At 38.1% G+C, this 18,312-nt stretch overlaps 2 protein-coding genes across 4 annotated transcripts in view; both read left to right on the forward strand.

Moving 5' to 3' along the window:
- Positions 1-924: 924 nt before the first annotated feature.
- On the forward strand, positions 925-9,248 carry LOC107560146 (uncharacterized protein C19orf47 homolog). 3 transcript variants are annotated; one of them, XM_016244230.1, is made up of 9 exons: positions 925-1,035; positions 2,376-2,463; positions 3,922-4,036; positions 4,598-4,688; positions 4,851-4,964; positions 7,081-7,224; positions 7,349-7,425; positions 8,256-8,361; positions 8,470-9,248. In XM_016244230.1, the coding sequence occupies exons 1-9, from the start codon at positions 1,017-1,019 to the stop codon at positions 8,793-8,795; spliced, it is 1,080 nt and encodes a 359-aa protein (XP_016099716.1). In that variant the 5' UTR covers positions 925-1,016; the 3' UTR covers positions 8,796-9,248. The 3 variants fall into 3 exon arrangements, with proteins under 3 accessions (XP_016099716.1, XP_016099714.1, XP_016099715.1); XM_016244228.1 differs by having other exon boundaries at positions 8,256-9,248; XM_016244229.1 differs by having other exon boundaries at positions 4,598-4,679; positions 8,256-9,248.
- Positions 9,249-13,050: 3,802 nt separating this feature from the next.
- The window catches only part of LOC107560155 (tetratricopeptide repeat protein 9A-like), a 26,144-nt gene continuing 20,882 nt past the window's right edge, over positions 13,051-18,312 (forward strand). Inside the window, exon 1 of the mRNA XM_016244247.1 lies at positions 13,051-13,748. Within this exon, the coding sequence (XP_016099733.1) occupies positions 13,295-13,748 (454 nt within the window). The 5' untranslated portion in view covers positions 13,051-13,294. The remainder of the gene's footprint in view (positions 13,749-18,312) is intronic.

Genomic DNA, 18,312 nt, shown 5'->3' on the forward strand with positions numbered 1-18,312 from the left:
ACTTTAAAATCTTATGAAACATGCATGTGTCATTAAAAAAAACAACCTTGCTTTGATAGGAGATATTATTAAGTGTTGCTTTTGAAATAAAACAAGCTCTTTTACATCATTAAAAAACATTTTTTATCCATTTTATTGCATATGAATGATTGAACCCTTCTACTGTTTTAGATGTAGTGAGAGGACATTAAGAAACACATTAGGTATAATAATGAGAAAATTCAATTGAAGGTGATAATTGTGCTAAATACATTCTATTATTAATCCCTCATGACATATAACATTGAAAATATATTTATTTTTAAACCTAATAGCAGTTACCCTTGCTTGACCTGTTTTGCCCCATGTCTCAAGAATGAACATATTATTATTATGATTTACATCTCAGTAGAAAAAGTAAAAATCGATTAAAATAAGCCATTATGCTTATATATATAACAGCACAGTATTCTACAAATAATATTTTACAAATATTTAATGCATAAGGATGATTATATTCGGGGGTCTAAAAGACTGAAACCCCGTGACACGCAATCAGGGACATGGAATTAATGAGATTTCGCCCTCTAGTGGATAAAATAGAAATAGTACGTTGCAATATACAATTATCCAGACCCATACATTACATAGATACATACATACATAGATAGATAGATTAAAGAGTATTTTCACCAAAAAATGACAATATTATCATCATTTGTTTACCCTGATGTTGTTTCACGGATAAAAAAGAAAAGGCAGAATGTCACCATTCACTTGTATTGCATCAATTTTCCATTTAATAAAAGGTGACCGAAGCTGTCATGGATAATTCCGCTTAATAACAAACGTCCAATTGTTTTGTTGCCGCACACAAACTGACCCACCGGAGCAACAGAACGTTGAATAAGACATGTTTTGGAGCCAGTGATTGCTCGGTTCATTCGGAACATTCGGGTCAGCCGATTTGTTCCGAAGACGGAGAGGATGTTACGTCACTATATTTCCGCAACGCGTCGGGTTTTTCCCCTGAGAAGATGGCGACCGTTACAGCAGGTACGAGACAGAAATGACCCTTATGTATGGAATATGGTCACTGTACAGGTCCGCAGAGACGCTTAAATCAACATTTAACTACCTGTGGGGGGAAATTCAGAAGAGAATGTCTTGTGGAGGTTAAGATAAGTTATTCACGAAGAGCTAAAGCGCAATACTGCGGCGTGGTTCAATGAAAACAGGCCACGCACTGCATTACTATTGTCTCGTTGTGACACAACATTGTGATTTAAATGCTGTTTATATCACACAGACGTGCTTTCATATATCATATTAGCGATTAAAGGGAAATATTTTTACATCGTATAATTTAGTAAAAGTCATTCTACCTGGTCTTACTGTATGTACACCTGTTTATAAAGCAGTCCCTTAAAATGATTGTGGCAGAAAGTACGTTATGTGTAAACCAAGAACTGTTTTATTCTCCGCCGGGAAAACACACACACACACACACACATTTGTGAAATGCCAAAACTGGTTTGCAGTCTCCCAGACTGGTCAGGTTGGTCTGTTGGCTGATTTAAAAAGGATTTTGGCAGCTTTTCAGCTGTGAGGACCGTTTGCTGACCAGCTAAACCAGCTGCACTTGACCAGTCTTTAAGATCAACTTTGACCAGCAAACCATTTTAGGTGGTTTGAAATGTTATAGTTTTTTTTTAATCAGAAATGTATGGTGGTAAACGGTTATTAATATTGTATTCTCTAGTGTGCACTAGACTGCACTAAGACTGAAGTACTGAACACTGAATGTTAAACCAGTTAATCCTAAATGGAAATTCCTTTTGTAAATTAATTTTGACTATCCATTCAGATAGTTTTGTTCAGCTTGTGAACAGCCTTGAACAGGAGAATTCATTTAACTACACGAGACTCGTGGCTTTAAAAATAATACTCATGCAGCTGCTCTGGCTGACCATGTGCTCTCTCTTTGTCATGCATGTCCCAAATGCTGCTGACCTCCTTTCCATGTTGGGTCTGCAACATTTTTCGTTTGTCTCCTAGAATTAGTCTGTTTTAACCTTTATGTAGTTGTTTTTCCTGACCAGATGAAAACACATCCAGTTAATGTCAAATATGAAAATTAAAAAAAAAAATTCTCGATCTAACTCGATCCGCTAACAGTTCACAGTATTGCTTGCAAATGCTAACCCATTCTAAACAAATAAGCTACAAAATAGAGTATTGTTTCTATATCAACAGATAAAATGGTGGTCTTGACCATAATATGTGTAACATTGCTGACATCTTTAAATTTAGTCACAAAAATTTACACATTTCTCTTTAAAAATGTATGTTATTCTTTAGTGCATATAATCACTGTGTTTTCTTTGCTGCTTTAGTCACCTCAGAATGGATCCAGTTCTTCAGAGATGCTGGGATCCCTCCTGGACTGGCTGTCAACTACGCTGTGTCATTTGTTGATAACAGGTAAAAATAAATCATTGCCTTTCACTGGCTATGTTTACATGCAACCAAATAATCCACTAGTTATCGGATTGATGGTTCAATCGGACTGAAAAGCATTCATGTAAACACCTTAATTGATCCGATTGAGCTCGATCTAAATGAAATTTCGATCCGATTGGAAGGGGTGGTGTAGACCTTTTATATGTAAACACATAATCAGATTGAAAACTGGAACTGGAAAGTACTGCACATGTGTAATGCCATAGAAATGTCGTAATGACATGTGGACTGAGCTGCTGTTTTTGTAGAATGAAGTGTCGTGAATGATTATTCTAAAATTCTTCTTCCACCCATCGTCTGTAAAGTGGAGCAGAACATTGTCCCTTCAACTCTCACGTTATACTCTTGTCCACAGACAGCTTGTTTTTGCAACAGGAATGGGCAATTTTACTGCTTGATAAATATAAACAGCACAAAGCTTTTATGTCCTCTTCGTTTCCTAATTAGGACCCAAGATAAATATTAAGTCTGCTCTTTTAAACAAAGAAAAGAAGTGATTGTAGGAGAATAGTATGTGCAAACTGCGGAAAACTTTGTATGTTTGTGCAGTGTGCGTGTGTTTGAGCTCGATCTAAATGAAATTTCGATCTGATTGGAAGGGGTGGTGTAGACCTTTTATAATCCGGTCCAGAGGTCATGTAAACACATAATCAGATTGAAAACTGGAACTGGAAAGTACTGCACATGTGTAATGCCATAGAAATGTCGTAATGACATGTGGACTGAGCTGCTGTTTTTGTAGAATGAAGTGTCGTGAATGATTATTCTAAAATTCTTCTTCCACCCATCATCTGTAAAGTGGAGCAGAACATTGTCCCTTCAACTCTCACGTTATACTCTTGTCCACAGACAGCTTGTTTTTGCAACAGGAATGGGCACTTTTACTGCTTGATAAATATAAACAGCACAAAGCTTTTATGTGCTCTTCGTTTCCTAATTAGAACCCAAGATAAATATTAAGTCTGCTCTTTTAAACAAAGAAAATAAGTGATTGTAGGAGAATAGTATGTGCAAACTGCGGAAAACTTTGTATGTTTGTGCAGTGTGCGTGTGTCAAAAGATCAAATCTGAAATGAAGCTTATGACATAAATGTGCACATCAACCCAATTTATTTAGACGCTACGTTCAGATCCATCAATCAGAATGATTTAATTCCGAATGAAACAAAAGGTTTCCATGTAAATGAAGCCACTATAGTGAACCTGTCCAAACAGACATGAACTGGTTCATCTGGTTCAGTACAGTATTGATCTCGGTCTGCTTATGTGTGCTTTAATTGCTGGATGTTTTCTCACCAGTTTGAACAGTCAAAATCTGGCCTTCTCTGAAATGTGAACAAACAACATTCTGAACAAAAGTTTACTCCTGTACAGCACAACTGGATGCTGTAAAAGCATCAACTACTTTTCTCTTTTCAGGATTCAGAAAAGCATGCTCATGGACCTCAGTAAGGAAATAATGATGGACTTGGGAATCACAGTCATTGGGGACATCATAGCCATTCTCAAACATGCAAAGCATGTGTATAGACAGGTGAGTGCAAATGTTAATTTCTAGTATTTGGGTATATAAATGCTGCCAAAAGTCAAATGTCTTCTGGTGAAACAATAATTTGCTAAAATTGTGTTTTCTGATAACAGTCTACAATTGCAACATATTAATTATTTTCAAAATAATGTAAAAATTATTATCTTTTAAAATAATTTTTCCTAGTTTAATAAGGTACACTTGTAAGAAATTAGCCGTGGCTGGGACAGACTTTCAGTATCATCTTCACTTAAAATGATAAAATCTAGTCCTGTTTACATGAAATAAGCCTGCTCCCGAGCAGGTTTGAGCTAACAGGCCTGTTACTATGACAGCAACTCCGGGATGAGCTTCGAAGAACCAAACATTCTTGGATCATGTCAAATCGTCAACAGTAAAATCCAGTTAACTGAGTAATCCACGTACGAAGAATGGACCCCTGGTCTCTAGATACTGGTTATCAGCATTTGTTGATCACTAGAGGTTTTGTCTTTCATGCATACCCGTGCATTGGCATGCTTCATTATTCTAAATGTGAAATAATGATCTTTTATCCTCTTAATGCAGGGTATGTGTAAAATGACAACTGAGGCCATTTCGTCTGGACAGACTAGTGTACAGGCTGAACTGAGACGTACTGCTAACACTCGTAAGTATCGTAAGTATTAAGTTGTTTTGCATATGTACATGTTTGTACCTTGTGTCCTTAATTGTCAGTTTCCCTGCAGTTCTTCTACTGGTTGCTCATACAGGGAGTGATTTATCTTTGTTTGAGTGGGCTGAAGCTGTAGCTCTGGTAATGTTCATGTTCCCCTGACAGCTGCCACACGCATGATCGCCAATGCTCTGAGCCGGGACTCCCCACCAAGTACGCCTGCCCGGCACCCTGACAACCGAATTTCAGTAACGGTCTCCAACGCCAGTGCTAAAACAGGTACATGTGATTAGGTTAACAGTTAGTGATGTCAAGTTTTTTACTAAATGCAAATGCTAGTCATATAAAAGCATATAAAATGTATACATGTAGCATATATACTACTGTTAAAAAATTTGGGGTTGGTAAGATTCTTCAAATAAAAGACTGTAATATTTAAAGGGGTCATATGACGTTGCTAAAAAGAACATTATTTGGTGTAATGAAATGTGTTTATGTTGTTTAAGGTTAAAAAAACACATTGTTTTCCACAATGTACATTATTGTTTCTCTTCTATGCCCGGCCTTTCTGAAACGCATCGATTTTTACAAAGCTCATCATTCTGAAAAGCAAGGTGTGCTCTGATTGGCCAGCTATCCAGTGCGTTGTGATTGGCCGAATACCTCAAGCGTGTGATGGAAATGTTACGCCCCTACCATACTGTGATGCCGTGTCCCGCCACGATGAGACAAAACCTGTAAAACCCATTATAAACGAGGCATTTATTGCATCCTGTGGAACATAATTACTGGTTATAATGACTTATACTGTCTTTTTACACGTTGCGTTGCATCTCGCCGCGTAAACAAAACCATGTCTGCATTTGTGATCGGAGAAACGACAAACAACAAGCGCTACTCTACACTGCTCAAAACTCGCGTTTGAATCGTCAGTGGCAAATCCTTTAAATATGAAAATGTACTTGCAGGCTGTGAGTCAGCATTATTTGTCAGAACACCGGCATTGTAGGCTACTCTCCCAGGAAACAGTACTCGTCCTCCATAAAATGCGTTGCACACAAATATATGGGTTAAACTGTTCTGGAACAGTGTTGTAAATACAACTTAACCACTGATTATTAGTTGTGTCCTCTTTTGGAAGACCAAACAAAGTAGTTTCACTTTCACAACGAGAAACACAGTGTCTCCACGACATGGCGGCGGCAGTAACAATACTACAGCGAGAATCAAAGTTGTGTGATTGCGTGAATCAATTGTTCACGCAAAGTTCTTTCTGTGCGTGAACATTTGGGCAGCATTATGCAAATCTTCCCACATCGTGACGTAGACATGTGGGGGCGTGTTTAAACGAGGCGTTTTAGGGGGGCGTGGACGAGTCTTCACTTTTATAAAGAATATCTCTTTGGGTTTGAGACTTTAGTCTTTACAACTTTAGGGATCTTATCTATTCACGAACAGCTTGTAACACTCCAAAGAGAAAGGAAAACTTGAAATCGCATCATATGACCCCTTTAAATATTACTACCGTTTAAAATAACTGTTTTCTATTTTAATATATTTGAAAATGTATTTCATTCCTGTGATGGTAAAGCTGAATTTCCAGCAGCCATTACTCCAGTCTTCAGTGTCACATGATCCTTCTAATATGTGGCCTTAAGTCTTAAGTCACTGGGGCATATTTGTAGCAATGGCCAAAAATACATTGTATGGGTCAAAATTATTGATTTTTCTTTTATGCCAAAAATCATTAGGATAAAAAAAATTAATAAATAATAATAATCATTAGGATATTAAGTAAAGATCATGTTCCATGAAGATATTTTGTAAACTTCCTACTGTAAATATATCAAAACTTAATTTTTGATTAGTAAAATGCATTGCTAAGAACTTCATTTGGAAAACTTTAAAGGCGATTTTCTCAATATCTTGATTTTTTTGCACCCTCAGATTCCGGATTTTCACATAGTTATCCTAACAAACCATACATCAATGGAAAGCTTATTTATTCAATTTCGAGGTGGCTGGTGATTGGTCTTATGACTGGTTTTGTGGTCCAGGGTCACATATGCTGATTTGGTGCTCAAGAAACATTTCTTATTGGTATCAATATTTTCATGAAAATTGTGATACATGTTTTTTCAGGGTTCTTTGATGGATAGAAAGGAATTGAACAGTATTTTTTTGTAATAGAAACAGTAAATACTTCTACATAGAATGTAGAAGTATTTACTGTCACTTTTGATAAATTTAGTGCATCCTTGCTAAGTGAAAGTATTCATTTCTTTAAAAAAAAACTTATTGACCCCAAACTTTTGAACGGTAGAATACATGTTTGGATTAACTATTTCTTTAAATGATAAACAGGATGATCTATTTTTTTTTCACCCTCTTACAGTGCCTAGCAAGCCAGCAGATGAAAATGGGTTGCAAGTGAAGCGCCGGCGAGTCACAAGAGAAATGGAGGGGAAATATATAATTAACATGCCAAAAGGCACAACAGCTCGCACTCGGCGCATCCTGGCACAGCAGGCCAAGAAAGGTGCCCTGAGATAGTATATTTGTTGAGTCTAATTTAAACTAGTTTAAAACTAGAACTGCCTAACTGAAAACTTGAAATGGTACAGATGAGATTGATCTTATAATTTTCCCTTTCTTTACCACAGCTAAGGTTTTAAAGCGTACTTCAGTGTTTGATAGACTTGGTGCAGAGTCTAAGGCAGACACCACCTCAGCCAATAAGGTGAGATATTGTATTGATTTTGTCCATCAGATAAACAAAACAGCAAAAACCCAGACACTAAGAATTTTCTCTTTATCACACACACATCATCGTTTAATGACTCTAACACTACAGTAACATTCATTTCGATAATATCAGCAATGAACCATTTTTTAGATCATTGATTAATCTAGGTTAATGTTATTTCCTACATGTTCTATTGTTAATTCTTGTTTGTTGATAATACATTAACTAATGTTGATTTTTACAACTTAAAATGTTATAAATGTATTAGTATATGCAGAAATGAACATAAACCAAAATAAATAAATGCTGTAAAAAATATTATTCTTTGTTCACAGAGCCGATCCTCCCTATATGCAAATACGCAAGCTGTGTAGGGCCCCCGAAACACCAGGGGGCCCCCTTGCTCTCAGAGATGATTTAATTTTAGTTTCGTTTTTTAATTTGGCCAGCAGTTATGAGAACATGAATGATCATTTCTTTTAATGCGGTGTGCTGTAGCCCTTTCTACGTAAAAATCAGTCAAATGATGTAATGGGAATGTCGTACAGTCTTGCTCGAGACTAAAATAACGAGTTGAAAGCGTACCGAGCCGCGGAAGAGACACTGTTTCTCAAGCACTTTGCGCGAGCACCATTCGAGACTGAGTGAAACATGGACAAATGAGTTTCATTAATTCGTTCATAACCACTCATACCCCACTCCACTGCACCCCCCCCCACAGTTTTGCGTAAGGCCCCCAGGAGTCTAGGATCGGCACTGTTTGTTCATGATTCCTAATCCTGATTTTTTTACATCACTGCCTTCCTGGCTCTTTTTTCATGCAGCAGCCAACAGGTGTGTTTAGCCGACTGGGTGAAGCAGAGGAAGATGAAGAGGGTGGAGAAAAGACCCATGGTGTTGCAGACATCTTCGAGGACAATGACAGCGACGGTGAGGGCTCAGTGCTGCAGTATGCCGGTGTCCTCAAACGACCCCCACCCACTTCTAAAAAAGACACTATAACCTCCAAATCTAAACCCTTCACTCTGCGTCGACTAGGTGCAAAGTACAAACTCCCCTCATCTGAAGGCACACCACCAATCTCCTCCTCTACCTCCTCCTCCAGCCAGGAGGGGACACCCAAATTGGGTGTACTGCAGAGACTAGGCAAGGTCCCGTCATTCAACCCTACCTCCTCGACCCTACTAGTCAGTCAGCCTGCAGACACCCAGGACAGTCGTGTTACGAGTAGCAGAAGCAAAGCCCAGGGCAGCTTTGCTCTGGCCAGCTCTAAGGTCAGTAGTAGCACAGGTGACACTCACGGGGCTCAGATGGACGCTGGGGCAGTCAGTGTATTCAAGAGACTGGGTGCCCGGAAAACCTAATGCCCAAAAAACTGAAAGGGCACCCCTTTTTTATCCAGCGTGCCCCTTTTATAACTTAAAACCCACCTGAATTTCCATTTGAGTGAGTGTGGAGAAACTCTAGGACCACCCTTGATGGATTGGGAAGTCGATATGCTGTACCTCATGGAGTGTAATGAGTAGATGGTATTAGGGAAAAAAAGGGACAGCTGCAATATTTTTTAAACATCAGTGTGGACATACCTGTTGTCCTTATGTTTGGTTATAGGAGTCATGCTCTATCCTGCTGTCATACTTTTATAGCTACTCTCCTGCGCCCCTGTGAGTGAAACAGTTTTCCAGATTAAAGGGGGGGGGGTTGTAATAAAGATTTTTTTTAATGCATGGTGCCCAGAATCAAATGATCAAAATGTCAAGGTTTTTTTTCCCACTACAGTCGTGGCCAAAAGTTTTGCCAGTGGCATAAATTGTGTTTTGCAATGTTTGCTGCTTAAGCTGTTGTGGTGTTCATTCACATTGTTTCTAGATTATTGTGTAGAGTGATCAGATGCATTTTAAATAATTGCTAAAAGCTTCATTGGCCAAAAAATTTACTTTTCACAAAAAAACTTTAAAAAAAAAACTGGCTTTGTTTCGCTAAGTATTTGAGTAAACAAATTTCACTCTTTTTTGATCCTGACACAAAATGACCAACTAACATTAACTGACTAATCATATCAGCAGCACGTGAATGAGGACTAGTCAGGAAAACTCACTACCATACTAATTAGATTGTGAGAGCAGATTGATTGCTATAAAAGGAGGGAAGAAGCGCTTCCAATCAGTGTTCTTGTTAGCAATGGTTACCTCTAAAGAAACATGTGCAGCCATTATCGAATTGCAGAGGTTATGATGAACAAGGGTCAACACTGTAAATATTGACTCATTAAATTTTTTTGCCAATAAAAGCCTTTAAAACTTGTGATATGCTTATCATTTTTTTTCAGTATACAATAGAAACATGTGGAAAAAGAATCTACAAATACTGAAGCAGCAAACTTTGCAAAACACAAAATTTGTGTCACTGCCAAAACTTTTGGCCATGACTGTACAGTAACCAAGAGACTTAAGTGAAAGCATGTGATATGTTTACCACAAACACCTGAGCTTACCGATTCCTCCATGAAGTAAGCTCATGTTTAATTATCCTCTTACCTCCCAGTTTTGAAAGGGATAGTTCACCCAAAATTGAAAATTGTCATCATAGACTCACCCTCATGTCATTCCAAAAATGTATGATTTTCTTTCTAATAAAAAAATAAAGTTTTTTGTTTGTTTTTGTTTTTGATCAAATGAAAGTCACCGAAATGATTTGGTTGTCAATTCTTCAAAATATATTTTGTGTTCTGCAGAAAAAAATAAGTCACACTTTGGGACAAGAGGGGAGTAAATAGTGTCTTAATTTTTGGGTGAACTATCCTTCACTTTAAGGATCTTTATAATAAAGAAAAGGCATTTTAATGGCTTAAAACTGCACACATGAGCATTTCCATTAATATGCCTTAACCTGTGGTCAAACTAGACTTTAAAAAAAAATTTTTTTTAACCTTATCCGAAATGGAAAAAACAACAGCATAAAGTCTACTTCCTTTCCCTGCAACTCCGCAAACCTTCAGCTTTAAAGTTTGTGTTCTTTTTATTCAGCTAAGACTAAGAGGTCACATCATGATGTGTCTTTCTTCTGTTGGTGGCATGTCTTCAAAATAGGAATTTGCAGGTCAGAGTTGACCAAAAAATTGGACTTTTGAACACCCCAAAATGCAAAAATTATTTGCATGAGCTTGCTCTTCCGGTCTCCCGTGTTCACATGCATATGAATGAAATTGAAAAGTGTTGTGTGACCGCCCCTTTTTGACCACCACAACTGTTACCTTGCTTAAAGACACAAAATTGCAATCACAATCCATATGTTAAAGTCTCTGCTCTCAAATTTCCAATGGAAATTTGTGTTGTGTTACTTGGACTAGCAGAGCAAATATAGCATTGGTGATGCTGTTGCCAGCAACACACGTGGAGGTGGACCCTTGTGTACTGTATATGTTTTCACCCCTTTATACTGTTCACTACAATAACCACTAATTTTGCTGTTGTAATAGGAATTTACCTACACTTTGTGTTTTGTCATGTTTCTCCATGTTTAATTTGAAGCCTCTCAAATGCAGAATGTTGTTACATTGCTATGTTTAAGGAATATTAAGAGAGATAAAACATTTTAACTGGGTAAGTTTATAAAATATTGATGAAGATTATTTGTCTTGGGAATAGATTGAATATAAAAAGATAAAACTGAAAAATCTTGAATTGTTTCTTTAATGAACTTTATACAATTTTATATGAAATGCATTGTTAACATAACTGAGTTTTGGAGCATATTCTAGTTATATTTTATCACATTTATAGTTACAATTACAACCCAATGCGTTTTGCATTGAAAAATGCAAACTAATCTGCACTTCCCTCTCTACATAAAGTGGTTTTAAAGAGATGGTCCTTTTTTCATTAATGTGGTTGTGTAGCAGTTGATGGATGAGGGTCTGCAATCATTTGTATGAACCACCAGCATTAATATCCTGCATTCTTACATTTGAGATTTTGACTGCATAATTAGTTTGATAAAGAAGGTCACTATACAGAGATAATGAAATGATTTTAGTTCTTATTTGAAACCGATGTGAGCTGCCTTTAATGCATGCTCTAGTAAATGACGCAGATGGTGAGGATGTCTCCAGTGTTGCAGTACACTGAGCGATTTGTAAAAGGACTTCAGCAGTTCATCACTGTTCAACATTTGTCTCTTAATGCTGACTCCGTTTTTTGTTAGGCTGTGTTATTAATTTAGTTTAGATATGTATCTGCATTACAATTTATAACTATTACTAACAATTCATGTTCTTATCAACTTAATACATGAAAGCCAAGGAATAGACACTTCTGGATAACGCCATCAGTTATCATTTTATCATTTTATCATTTTATTCATTTTATTAATGACCTATATCTTAACAACACCTGCCTGGCCAGCCTTTAAATGAATGATCTCTTCAGCTTCAGCAGACTTCAAGGAATAGTTCACCCAAAGAATGAAAATTTGCAGAAAATATACAACAATGCAGCTTTTCACTAGACGTTAATTGATGGACTGGAGTCGTGTGGATTACTTGTGGATTTTTGTGATTTTTATATCAGCTGTTTTGACACTCATTCTGATGGCACCCATTCACTACAGTGGATCCATTGGCGAGCAAGCAATGTAATGCTACATTTTTCCAAATCTGTTCCAAAATTTATCTACATCTTGGATGTCAATTTTCAGCAAATTCATTTTTTTCAGTTTCAGCTCTGGGTAAATTAATAATTCAAGCTCCCAGGGAGACTATTTCCACTTTGATCTGGAAGCTAATTTAAGGACACATTTTACATGCTTCATGCATGTCTTTTTGTCCTGTCCTGGTCTCAGCTGATGTGAACTAGTAGACCATTGTGAACCAGCAACAAACCAGCTACCAGCTGGTCATATCATCTCAAAGTGGTTTTCAAAGTGTTTTTTTTTTTTTTTTTTACATAGTAGCTGATCAACCAGCTAAATATCAGCTGTTTTGACACTCATTCTGATGGCACCCATTCACTACAGTGGATCCATTGGCGAGCAAGCAATGTAATGCTACATTTTTCCAAATCTGTTCCAAAATGTATCTACATCTTGGATGTCAATTTTCAGCAAATTAATTTTTTTCAGTTTCAGCTCTGGGTAAATTAATAATTCAAGCTCCCAGGGAGACTATTTCCACTTTGATCTGGAAGCTAATTTAAGGACACATTTTACATGCTTCATGCATGTCTTTTTGTCCTGTCCTGGTCTCAGCTGATGTGAACTAGTAGACCATTGTGAACCAGCAACAAACCAGCTACCAGCTGGTCATATCATCTCAAAGTGGTTTTCAAAGTGTTTTTTTTTTTTTTTTTTTTACATAGTAGCTGATGAACCAGCTAATTACCATCTTAGACCTGCCACCATGTTCCAAAACATCTACCAGATAAGCTGGATTTCCCAACAGGGATTCCACACAGTGTTGCGACAATTGCCTCGCCTGTGCTTTTTAATAATAATGACGTAAAGATGACCAGCCTTTGCATTTTTTATTCATTTTGGGCTTTACAGCGTTTGGAGATTTACCGCTCGTGATCCACCAGCAGCATCATCTCACGATTAATTTCTTCCCATAATGCCTCGCGTTAGTGCTCGTTGGCGCTGTCTGTGGTGCTGAAGCTGCTTTCGCCAACGGGAAGAGACCTGCTCCAGAATCACCTCCGTGCAAAGGCGTTACGCGCTGGTCAGCGAGAGACAACCGCGATCACCTATTTGTTTATGTTCTTTGTCTCTTTTAACGCGTTATAATAGTAGGCAATCTTTACTGTTGAATTTAGCTCCCCCTTGGAAGATACTATCCGTTCGCGCTTGTGTTTTTCGGCTCGCATCCTTTATGCACAGCACGCTGCTCCAGCCCTTAAAGAGAACACAGGCTTCGGAACAGCATGGCTTCCTGAGCGAGATGGAAGCGAAGCAGCACTCGATCAAGAGCTTGAAAAGCTATCCGGAGGCTGGGGGCCGGAGTCTGGCGGCGGCGGCAGCGGGTGGGGACGTCGGCGGCGGAGGTGGAGGGTATCGCGTCGGCGGCGCGGAGATGGAGATGGAGGCGAAAATACAGAAAGCGATCGACTTCAAACTGGAGGGTCACCGATGCTACAAGGAGAAAAAAATCCGGGAAGCAATTGGGAAATATCACAGGGCGCTGCTGCAGTTGAAAGGGATCCATGTCGTCGACGGGACCACCGGATCTGAGGTGAACCTCCTGAACCAAGCCGCGACCAAGCTGACAGAAGAGCAGCGGCGAGCGGTGGAGAGCACTGAGATCGAATGCTACGACAGCCTGACGGGTGAGACTCCGAATCCCGAGAAAACAGCCGCTGCCATTGTGCTGAGCGGCTCGCGGGAGGTTGCATGAGGCTGAAGCCAAGCCACTTTGAGATGCTGCCGATAAGGTGGATGTGTTAGAGGCTACACAAAGGGCTTTAATATAAGACTAATTCCACAGCAGGCAAACGAATGTGTTTCTATGAAGACAACACTGAAAACAATCAATCAAGCCATTGTTTGTGCTTTACGACCAGTTTGGCCTTCGTTGTTCCTGAGCCAGTGTCATAATAATCCAAGTTCATTTAATGTCACGTGAATATTTGAGAGCGGGAGAATTAAGACGCGAACTACTACCTATTTTAATACGTAGCCTACTAGTGAGTGCGCTAATCACTTCATTTTTTTTATACTTGCCTTTCAAGGTTTAGGTGATGTGAAGTAAAGGTTGGAGTATCAGGTCTATACGATTCAGTATCCAGCCAAGGATAGCTTCTATAAACAGTTGCAACAAAATAGCTTTTGTAGTAAACCCGGAAGAGAATAAGCGCGTTCGATACGGATTCCATCGGGTATTTGTTTGGCTTGTTTTTGAGAAAAAATAACGTGTTGTTAACACTACTCGAAGAGACTTTAACGCTAAAACCAACCGTTGTGTTTTATATAAAGACTACAACAAATGTTAGGTTCGTCATACACATTAACTCATTTCATTGTGGTATTTGTAGTCTTTGTAGAAAAGTGTTCGCTTGTTTTTGAAACACAACAGCTTCAAAATTGAAGCTTATGGGAATTTTAAACACAAAGCAAACAAAAGCATGATATGGCTTCTAAATCATAGTCTAATGAGTATCATTTTATTATGGCTATGTTGAGTCAATGAAGCGTTAAGGTGTGAAAGAGAGAGAATGGTACATTTCACCACTGCAAAATTTCCATTTGTTTGAATTCCTTCCCTCGGTCACCTTCCCTTGTTTGTCCTCTTGCAGTCATGACGATGAGGGTGAGCTGGAAATATATAGAGAACTTACATAAATGCGTATATAAAGATGCATTTTATAGTTACATACAGTATTTAGGGGCCTCCGAGGGTTGAGATGCATGTAGGATGCAGATGGAGTTTTGCTTTTTATCCAGTTTTGGTCAACTCTGTACTTTCTTTTAAATAGAGACGTGAGATTACAAGCTGTTGGCATGATTTGTATGTCTTAAAATTTCTCCTACTTTGTTTGGATGACTTTAGATGTCACGTGCAAAATCTTTAATGCTAATTTGAATGTCTCATTCTCAGGTTCTCATCTGGTGATGTATTGTTACAGTACAATCTTTGATCCATAATACAACTGATTTTAGATGCGAAAAACTGCTTGCTGTATTGTGCCTACGTGGTGTTGTGTTTCCAACAATCACGTGACAAGTAGCCCATTGCTTGTGTGCTGTCGCTGACCTCAGCGATTGTACTAGGGTGGTGTGGATTGCCAAGTAAGGCGTGATGGGGAGGGAAGAGAGCCAGTAGAATAGCCTACTGTGCGATCTGCAAATCTGAATGATGCTGTTGTTGTGTGTGTGTGTGTGTGTGTGTGTGTGTGTGTGAAGTAAAGGGCCTTCTAAACTTGGTTTGTTCTGACAAGGTCAGGCCTTCCATCTGTATTGTTCAACTTCAGCCAGCCACAGCAACTTCTGCAGCACTCTTTTACAAAGCCTGCTGAGTCTTCTCTAGCAAACACACCGAGTCTTGGCTCAGCAAGGTGTCATAAGTTAGGCTTGACAGGTCCAAGAGACCATACAATATGCTACGTCTGAAACTAAACCGAAAGAGGAAGATATCAAAACATGAAATGGCTGAGCAAAGAGATGTTATGAGAGCTAGCTTGCAAGAAAGTATAGGCGAAAACCTTTTGTATTGTTTAAATGATAAACAAAAATCAAGAAATACATGTGTCAAGTACAATTACCTAACTTTGTCTGAACAGCAAGAAGATGAATGGTTCATTTGCCATCCTTATTCATAATACCATGTTTAAGCCATGCATTCCCAAGAGGACAGGACAGCATTTCTAAGTGGGTTATGCCTACATTTGGTTGAAACTTTTTTTTGGTACTGCAGTTACGCAAGGATACAGAGAAACTCTTTTCAGCACACACCTAGACTAGCTGTTGGTTGCTTTTTAACCTCACATACCCTGTCATTTCACTGAAGATGGAAAATATGAATAGTAATGTATACAGTATCAAATATAGCTATTAGTTTACATCATCTACTCGCCAAACAGTATTCATTAGACTAACATGCTCTTCAGTAGTGTATGGTGGGAAGAGTGTGCCTTTGTTTAATGTGTTGTGATTTATATTGCATTCTGTCAAGCCACCATTCATTCGAGGCAGTTCCATATAAGCGCTGAAAATGAGAGCTTGTGAAATCACCGTGGCATAAAATCAACACTATGTCATTTTAGCACATTTCAAGCAGTATTATCAGAGATAGCTTGGACAATAATGCTAATGCAAACAGAATGAAGCTGTTTGGATATGCTTTTTATTTTATTATTACTCACAAACCCAGCTGTTGTGCTTATATCAAGCTCATGTTTCGACACATTTTCATTTCAGTCTGTATTCTTATGGTGTTTTCAAGCAAAAACTAAATCTAAGCATATTTAAACAAGACAGATTTTCTTGAAAAGCAAAATTGCATAAGTTTGGGTTCAGTAATATTAAAAGAAGTCTCTTACGCTCACCAAACTGCATTTATTTGATCAAAAATACAGTAAAAATTGTAATGTTATGAAATGTAATTATAATTTAAAATAACTGCTTTCTATTTTAATACAATAATTTATTATATACAATAATTTATTTAGAACAAAATGTAATTTATTCAATTTTTATGGCAAAGCTGAATTTTCAGCAGCCATTTCTCCAGTCTTAAGTTTCACATGATCCTTCAGAAATTATTAATATGCTGTTTATTATTATCATTAAAACAACATTAAAACTGCCTAATATTTTTGTGGAAACGGTTATACTTTTTTTTAAGGATTTTTAACACAAACAGCATTTATTTTAAATAGACCCCTTTTGTAACATCATAAATGTCTTTAGAGTTACTTTTGATCAGTTTAATGATCATGTTTTTTTTTAGAGAATATTTCACTTATGCATAAAAATCCAGGTGGTTGTTTAAAAAGAATTTATTTTAATTATTTAATTGTAAAGATATTTTTTTTATTTGGTTTTATTGTTTTAAATCAAACAACATTTTGTGAGTGTTACACTTATTGGTGTGCTTCATATTTTTTATTTTATTTTTTAAATATAAATGCTAGAGTATTCTTTTCAACACAAGGCTTGGGGGAAATCATGTGTCTATATAACGCTTATTGACCTTTTTGTTCTCTCATTACATCGGACAGCAACAGTCAGTCAATGAACTTCTCAACCCTGATGTCCAATTAAAAGAGGCCGTATTAAAATGAAATCAAGACTTTCTCTCTTTGCCTGGCTGAATCTGGAGAGTCAAGGATAGGTTCTGTCCCAAGAGCCAAAAGGAAAGAAATATTAAAGACGCTTTTTTCACCTGCCAGATCTCTCTGTCTAGAAGACTTTCAGATGTGCATTAGGTCTGAATGAAAGGTGAAGAGTAGAAGAAACGTGATGGAGCGAGGTGTCTGTTAATTACCGTGCTGGTTGGCCAGCAGAGGCAGCTGGTGCCAGGTCCGCAGATGGCATGGCATCGCCATAGGGTTCCTCTGGGCACAAGCTTTACTTACTGTACAGTACACTGTATTATGTTATAGCGCTCTGCCATGGCCTGGGGTATGGAGGAGAAAATGAGAGAGATCATAAAGTACTGGATCAGAGGAGGTTTGGAAGCGTGTATGTGTCCGTGAATATGCAGAGAGAATGAATGTCTGCTTACATTTTCTAGGTCTGTAGAACCTGAACATGTTGTTTAGGTCCCTCTGCACTCTCCTGCTGAAGTTGTGGGTCATTTTTCATCGTAAGAAGATGTGGAATGGCCACCAATGCCAAGATTGCATCCATAAGAACTCCTGTCACTGCAATAAAGGCAGTAAGGGGAGGAATAGGAGCACTTTAAAGCCTGGCTCACATTGTGCGATTTTGGCCACGATTTGGTCGTCTGAGACAAATTTTCAAAAATCCTAAAAGATTCCTATAATCCTAGGCTAAAATCTGTAGTCTTTGATCGCTGGTTTGACATGTTCACCGACAGCCGATTAATGACCGTTGCGATCAAATTTTACCTCCGACGAACTTCTGGCAGTGTCGGATGATTTGGCGCACAGTCCTGCAGTGTGACTTCTCCTACGATGAACGTCAGACTGTCTTCGTTTTTCAAGACAAGCCATGATCAGAATTAATGCTAGAGATTTCTTATAAGCACATAAACTCCAGCGCTCTCGTCCTCCTTTCACTGAATTAATATGATATGCTGCCTTTGCTATGATAAACACCAGTTGCGCCGCTGTTTTCATGTGGGTGTGTAGTGCTGCTTGCACTATTCTTCTTAAATACGCCAGTATTGCCACCATTCATATACTTTTAATGATAGCCAACATTACAGCC

This window comes from Sinocyclocheilus grahami, unplaced genomic scaffold, assembly GCF_001515645.1.
Source record: "Sinocyclocheilus grahami isolate Dianchi unplaced genomic scaffold, SAMN03320097.WGS_v1.1 scaffold712.1, whole genome shotgun sequence".
Lineage (NCBI taxonomy): Eukaryota > Metazoa > Chordata > Actinopteri > Cypriniformes > Cyprinidae > Sinocyclocheilus > Sinocyclocheilus grahami.